Source organism: Pipra filicauda, unplaced genomic scaffold, assembly GCF_003945595.2.
Source record: "Pipra filicauda isolate LSUMZ 115617 unplaced genomic scaffold, ASM394559v2 scaffold7_size6619720_pilon, whole genome shotgun sequence".
Taxonomy (NCBI): domain Eukaryota; kingdom Metazoa; phylum Chordata; class Aves; order Passeriformes; family Pipridae; genus Pipra; species Pipra filicauda.
The window spans coordinates 6,099,842-6,107,391 of record NW_024104976.1 but is presented as its reverse complement, the minus strand read 5'-3'; the positions used below and the strand labels follow the sequence as shown (position 1 = coordinate 6,107,391).

The 7,550-nt window shown below is 50.7% G+C and overlaps 1 protein-coding gene and 1 long non-coding RNA gene across 4 annotated transcripts in view; one reads left to right on the top strand and one right to left on the bottom strand.

Moving 5' to 3' along the window:
* Nucleotides 1-2,766: 2,766 nt before the first annotated feature.
* Nucleotides 2,767-4,242, bottom strand: LOC120325014. Its single transcript, XR_005566773.1, has 2 exons — nucleotides 4,011-4,242; nucleotides 2,767-3,007 (listed from the first exon to the last, which is right to left on the bottom strand). It is a non-coding gene; the product is annotated as an uncharacterized LOC120325014 (long non-coding RNA).
* The window catches only part of ALPK3 (alpha kinase 3), a 33,797-nt gene continuing 30,110 nt past the window's right edge, over nucleotides 3,864-7,550 (top strand). For 2 of the 3 annotated variants that reach the window (XM_039390102.1, XM_027741805.2), the window contains exon 1: nucleotides 3,864-4,036. In XM_039390102.1, the coding sequence (XP_039246036.1) occupies nucleotides 3,894-4,036 (143 nt within the window). In that variant the 5' untranslated portion in view covers nucleotides 3,864-3,893. The remainder of the gene's footprint in view (nucleotides 4,037-7,550) is intronic. The other variant, XM_039390101.1, reaches the window with a different exon arrangement.

Here is a 7,550-nt window from a genome sequence, read left to right as displayed (position 1 = left end):
TCCCTGCTGCTTTTCTCTTAGAATGGATGGGGAAGAAGGTGGTAGGAAAAAGCCAACCCAACACAACTGGTAAATGCAGGAAGGATTTTCTCTCTCCATGTCCTTTCCTCTGTGCAGGATGGAACAGTTATGCTGCAAAAGCAAGAAAACCTGCTACACCCTGTCCATCCAATGTGATCCTGAGTAACCCCTGCTTCAACCAGGACTGGTCTTTTCCTTTCATGGATACAGAAAAGGTGATGCCTAGCTCATCTCCCCAGCTGTCTGAGATCACACGGACCCTCCTTTTTCCTGATTTCTTAGGGGTCCAGCCAGGCATTTGGAAATATACACTTGCAGGTTTAAAACCTATGAATGATTGCAAATGAAGGTTCTGGCTGAATATGTGCCAGCAGCTCCGTGCCACGCCTGTGCTGCAGAGTTATTATCCATGCAGCACAGGCAGCTAATAAAAATGATCATTAAATTAACCCCAGCACTTTCCTAGAGCTAAAGATGACAATTCTGGTTGATGCAGCATCTCTTCAAAACAGCTGGAGGTTGCTGCATTCCCTGTAGACTGTTTCTCCAGGCTTCAGAGAGAGAATCCTTCTCCAAATACCTGCTCAAAAAGTCTGTCATATTTGTCCTCTATCAGAGCCCTGCCCTGGCATGGTCTATGTGAATATCTGGGGAAGAACCAGGGGTGAGAGCTTGTTGTCAGAGTGCAGGAAGAAGCCTGTGATTTTAGAAAGGGAGGAACTTATGGGCGCAGGGTGGGAAAGGGAAGGATAAATTGTGTGAGAGGAGTGAGAAAACATCTGCGACGTGCTGTGAGTCAGTGCTGGATTTGCAGGCAGAGGAGGAAAGCTTTGCTAACAAGGACTGAATCCTTGTGGCTGGCTGGCTTAGGCTTCAGCAGCTAAACATGTTTCCAAAGTGAGACGGGAGCAGAGGGCACTGTCACTCTCTGTGAGCAGAATGACGGGAGAGCAGATGTGAGAGGAAGCTGTCCCAGCAGGGATAGGCACAAGAACCATTCAGAGCCTGAAAGGGCAGAAAAGAATACAACCCCCGTGCGTCTGGGGGGAGGATCAAACACCACAGCAGGCTTTGTCTCCTCACATCTGAGCTAAACCTGCGCTCACCATCCAGGTTTCCCTCCACTGCTGGGGTGAGGCACTGAACCATGTTGTAACCAGGGTGGGAAGGGACCCCACTCCAAGGACGTCAATCATCTGCTCAGCACCTTGTCCCCTCCACTGTCTCACAGGATGGAGATTGCCCATTTCTCTGGGACCCTGTGGTACTGTTTGATCTCTGTCACAGGCCAACTAATTTTCCTAAGATCTAATTGGAACCGTCCTCCTTGCCACTTGCATTTTGGCCTCTCAGTCCATCACTCTGCATCTCTGAGTCTGTACCTTCCTGTGAGGTAGTGAAGGAAACGAGGAGGTCTCTGTTTAGCTCTCCCCTGAAGCCTGAAACCCAGCTTCTCTCACCCTCTCCTCCTATGTCAGGTGCCTGAACTCCCTCAATCTTTTTGGTGGCCTTCACTGGACTCATTCCAGTAAATCAGTGGCTTTCCTGTATTTGGGACTCTGCAACCAGACATAGTTCCAGGCCCAAAGCAGAGACCTACCTGTTCTGGACACCCTTCTCAGGTGGGCTGGGCTCTGTTCTATCAGATCAACATGCCAAGAGATTGGGCTCATGGTGAAATAATGTCTAATTCATATGCTGGGGCTTGAATTCAGGTTTCCTGAAGCTGTGGGACCTGAAAGTCCTCCTCCTCCTTCCAGAGAAAGGGATGGGAGCAGGAGAATGCTACATTGCATCCTCCCAGCCCAGCATCCTCCCTCCCACATTTGGGCAGCAGCCAGGGCGCAGTGAAGGGTGTGAGATCAGGGCATGCACACTGAATATTCTTATGTCGCTCAAACGCTTCTTGAGCCAAAGGTAGTGTCTTCATCCTGCATAAACCTCAGGAGATTTTAGCAGCACAGGACACATTTGTCCTGTGGATTTTATTAACCCCTACTGAGCAGCCACAGCTGTGTGTGGGAGCAGCTTAATGCCAAGAGGAGGGAGGAAGCATCTCCCTTTTACTGACTTTACCTCCTGCTAATTTCACTCGATGCCCCTGGTCTTGTTCTCCTCGTCCCTCACAGCTGTGTATGCCTCAGTCATGGCACCTCAGTTCATTCTCCCAGGCTGAAGAGTCACAGTCTATGTAGTTATTCTTCATGCAGCAGCCAGGCTGGACCTTGGCTCATCCTTGCTGACCTTCTCTGTGGTTTAGGTTTGGGGGTTTTTTTGGGTCTACTGTACTCTGTTAGAGATGGATTATTCCTAAGTGGCATTAGCCAACACAGAGCCCACTGCTGCCTATCTAAAATGACTATTGTGGTTTCCCCAATGGATCATGTTATGTTTGTTTTATGCAATTTCATCTGCTATTTCACTGCCTGGAGAAGACGAAGTCTTCAGTCAGCCCTCTGGGACCACCTTTCCTTATATGTCTTAGGACCACATCCAAACGTCTTAGGAGGTCCATCCATCTCCTTTGCCTTTGCCAAGATTAAGTATCTTCTCTGGTATTCAGCCATTTACATGCCTAATAATGTGATCACCTGCCACCATAGTGCACCCTGTGATCACCTGTATGGGTGATGCACACACTGTCTGTGTCCGTGACCACCCTTGTGCCAGTGCCTATTCAAAGTCACCCTCCAAATCACAGTGTTAGCTGGGGAAAAGGAATCAGGAGTGTCCTGCTCCAGGTGATCCATCACATGCCCCCGATTGTTGTTGCATCTGCTGCCTCTCCTGCCCCAGGAGGATCAGCTCAAATCCTGTTCTCTTTCACAGTCTGGAGCAATTGCCATCATCTCCCTGCTCCTGCAGCAGTCACTGCTGTGCAGCTGTGGGCAGGCAGTGATCCACAGTGAATCTGCTCTATCCATCATTCCAGGGCTGGAGGGATGCGATGCCACCAGTGATGTGCTTGTGGCGCGTGATGCAGCAGCTTGACAGGCAAGAGGAAGGCAGAAAAAGAATAAATCCAATTTTACTACTCATTATGTTTTCATTTGGTATTAAATCACTGCTGGTAATAGTTTGTGACACGTATCCACCTTTTATAGCCCTGTTTTGTGCTGTCTTTTCCATGGAGACTATAAATACCATCACAGACCGTCTCCTGAGCATTCTGGGATAAAGAGCAGATTGCCAAGGCATAAGACCCCAGTGTGAGGACGTGACTGCTGAGTGGTGCCACCAGCGAGGGTGGGAGCCTCGTGCCTACAAGAAATCAGTGGAGGTTGTAGCTGATCCTGAGAGATCATAGAACCATGGAATATCCTGAGCTGGAAGGGACACGCAGGGCTCAAGTCCAGCTCCTGGCCCTGCACAGGACACCCCAACAATCCCACCCTGTGCCTGGAAGCATTGTCCAAATGCTCCTTGATCTCTGGAAGCCGTGGAGCTGTGATCACTGCCCTGGAGAGCCTGTTCAGTGCCTGACCACCCTCTGGGGGAAGAACCTTTTCCTGAGATCCAACCTAATGCTCCCCTGACACAGCTCCAGCCATTCCCTCGGGTCCTGTCACTGGTCACCAGAGAGAAGGGACATTTGAAGTGTGAGAAATTCCCCTCATTGAGGTGGAGGTTATTATTAAAAAAAAAAATAATAAAAAAAAAGTAGACTTCTTCCCCAAAAGATGAAGTGGAGCTCGCAGCCATGGGGAGAGGGAGAGGCCGGGCAGCCAGCCCAGAGAGGCCGGGCCGTGGCCGCTGCGTCACGTCCCCAACACCCCGACTGACAGCGGCATGTGCAGGGTCGCTATAAATGCCAGCGGTGACTGACAGGGCGGGCAGCCGCGGGCAGGGGCAGCCTCAGTCCGGCCGCCGCCATGGGCTCGACCCGCCGGGCCCTCGCCGGGCTCTACGAGCGGGGATCGGGCCACGCCGATGGCGCCGAGGAGGCCGAGAGCGCGGCCTGGGCCTCGCGGCCGGACCGGCGGAGTTACCTGCTGGGCATCCGGCCCCAGAACAGGTGAGAGCGGCCGGCCCGGGGGAACGGGCTGCTCAGGGGTGTCCCCGCTCTGGCCGCTGCCGTGGGTGCGAGTGACACCGGGGACGGCGCCTGCGGGAGAAGCGCCGAGGGCGGGCGGGGGCCGGAGGTGGTCCGGGCTGCCCGGAGGGGCAGCAGGGCAGGCTGGACACCTCCCAGGCCGAAAAGCAACGCCCGGCTCCAAACCGAGCTGGAAGTGGTGTGGCCACCTGGGCCTCATCATGCCCTGTGGGGATTCTCCCCACGGACCATTCCCAAGGGGGAAAAGCCAAGTGATGGCTTGGGCTCTCCAGAGGGGCTGGTGGGCCCCGGGCCAGTCCCTCTTGCCCCCTGGAAAGAGCTGGGGGTGTCGCGGTTGTTGCTGGGGCAGGGGGTGTTGGTGTCGCGCATCACATGTAACTGGGTGGGTGTGTGGAGTCCTGGAATCATAGAATTGTGCAATATCTTGGGCTGGAAGGGACCTGCAAGGATCAAGTCCAGCTCCTGGCCCTGCACAGACACCCCAACAATCCCATCCTGTGCCTGGGAGCGTTGCCCAAACACTCCTTGAGCTCTGTCAGCTGTGGGGCCATGACCACTGCCCTGGGGAGCCTGTTCAGTGCCCAGTCACCCTCTGGGGGAAGAACCTTTTCCTAATATCCAACCTAAACCTCCCCAGACACAACTCCAGCCGTTTCCTCAGGTCCTATCACTGGTCACCAGAAATTGATCAGTGCTGCCCCTCCACTTCTGTTGGTGAGGAAGATGCAGACCCTGATGTGTTCTTGGTCGATGGCTTCCCTGTGAAATCCTGACAAACATGAGTGTCTGTCTCTCCAGTTAAATTCAGGGAACAGCACTGACCTTCCTGCCTTCATTGTAGTGAAGCTGCTCAGCACCAGACGCAGAGCAAGGGGCCATACTAGTGCCTTATCTTATTGCCAAAAAGGCATTTCTACAATGTAGATAGGGGCCAACAGCAATGAGAACAGCATTCCTGGGTCAGGAATGGCCTCAGGCAGAGGGTCTGGGGTAGAAATAAGGCTTTGTTCGCTGGGGAGAAGGTATGAAAAACATGCTGTCAGCTGAGCCTGACTGAGGGTAGCTCACACAAAACTACAGGGCGATGTGCCAGTGGAGCCAAAGGTGTCGGTGATTGTGTGAGGTGTTTCAAAAAAAGCCTCAAAATTGCTTTGAATGCACTGGGAACACTGTTCAGTCTCCAAACGAGTGTGCCTCTTCCCTGCTGATGGTTTATAAATAATCCATTTCCAGCATGTCAGACATTGATGCCTCAAAGAGTGAGGCATTCATAAAAATAAACACAGGACCAAAAGACATAAAAAAGGGCTGCTTGGAAGTCAGGTGTTAAAACTGGGTAACACCAAAGTGGAGCTGCCTAAATTAAGTTCCTTTGTGCTGGCATCGTGGGGTGCAAGCTAATTGTGGTCTGGCTGCACACAGTGGCATCTTCAGCACCAACAAATGCCAATACAGGGTCCACAACCTGCAGTCTCAGGAAAATCTCTGAGCCCAGTGACTCCAATCTGTGGATTACAGGCAGAGAGAGGATTTAATAAAGAAGATCTCAAGGTGTTTGGATTGCCTATAGCTTGACTTGAGCATATTCCCCCTGACTATGCTGGAATTGCAGCTTTAATCAGTTTAACCGTAAAGGAGGGTTCATCCATCCTGCAAGCAATACCTCCAGTGTTCCCCAAATCCCCTGAAGTTTTCCTTACATCTGCTAAGGAAGGCATGGAGTGATTTTGGTCTCCTGGGCAGTGCACCTGATGTCTTCTGACTGAATCGACTCTGTGGCTGATGTATGGTAAATCCAGCCCATTTCTGCAATGCTCTGAGCCCTGAACTCCTTGAACTTGTCAGACTGGTGCTGCCAGGGCTGCACCCCAATTCCCATCCATGGGAGCCTAATCCTGGCAAAGGGACTCTGTGCTGCCACACTCAAATCTGCAGCACATTCAATTTCCACAAATTGGCCGATCCTTTTTCCAATCCGTTTATGTTTGTGGTTGTCAAAGCCTGTGGCAAGGCAATTTTGTTTTGCCTGTTAACCCCACTGTCTGCCCCTTCTGTTGTAAGAAGTGGTGAATAAATACTTGCCAAATAGCAAAACTGACCTTTCCCTGTCAGGGCAACTTCCAGTTTCCCTGATGAGTTAGGGTAGAGTCATATAAAAGTCTTGTTCCCTGTGGAACCCTACAAGTGGTGAAGGCTTGAGCCAGGATGTGTGGAAACTGTGTTGTTGTTGTCTAAGATGTAGGGTAAGGGGTTGAATTAAGTGGGTCTTTTTGTCCTGTAATTAAATAATGGATCATAACAATTATGGAAAGCAAGTGAGTGGAATGGTGCAGCAAGGAGACTTTCAGAAAGCAATTATGAGTTTAATTAAATCCAGGAGCATCTGGAGAGCTTGCCTGGGAGAACTTGAAAAGCAAGATGAGCAACATGCTGAACGGCAGATAACATTGAGCAGTTCTCTTTGACACAGAACAGATTTGGGTTTGGAGCTAACAAAGGCATGGGACAAGTGATGCAGACACAGAATTGTGGTGAGAGGCTGCTGTGATGGTTAGAAAACAAAAATGGATATTCTGGTCTAAAGAAAGTGCAGGTTTCTTTCAGGCTTCTCTGTTGCTGTCTTTTTATGTATTTATAAAGTGTATTTAATAAAAATATTTGCCTGCTCTTTTCACCCATTCTTAAAGCAGTAAAAAGTGTAGTGACATGGTAGAGGTACATGCAGGCATCTTTAGGAAAAGAAACTGAAGTTGGGAATCCCTGCTTCTGGGGTGACTCGTGGACACATTCTTCAGTCAGCTCTGGGGTCTCAGGATAGGAAGGACTTCCAAAAAGGAAGGACTCTTTGGAGTGAGTCCAGAGGAGGCCACAGAATGATGAGAGGGATGGAGCCCCTCTGGTCTGAGGAAAGGCTGAGAAAACTGGGATTGTTCAGCCAGAGAAGAGAAGCTTCAGGGTAACCTAATTGTGGCCTCCCAGTACCTGAAGGGAGCCTGCAGGAAAGATAGCGAGAGACTGTTTACAAAGTCTTAGTGACAGGCCAAGGGGGTATGGCTTCCCACTGTCAGAGGGCAGGGTTAGATGGGATATTAGGATGAAATTCTTGGCTGTGAGGGTGGTGAGGCTCTGGCACAGGTTTCCCAGAGAAGCTGTGGCTGCCCCATCCCTGAAGTGTTCAAGGCCAGGTTGGACGGAGCTTGGAGCAACCTGGTCTAGTGGAAGGTGTCCCTGCCCACAGCAGGGGGTGGAATAAGATGAGCTTTAAATTCCCTTCCAACCCAAACAATTCTGGGATTATATGTAGAGGGCAGTTTGGATGATCTTACTTGGTCTCCCTAATCCTACAGGAGGAAAGGGATGTTGTGTAAATTGAAGGATATGAATTTGAAAACCAGAACATGCTTTTTCTGTTTTTTAGCTTGTAGAATATGCCAGAGGTGGTGCTTCAGGGGCCAAAAGAATAGAGGTGTTGAAA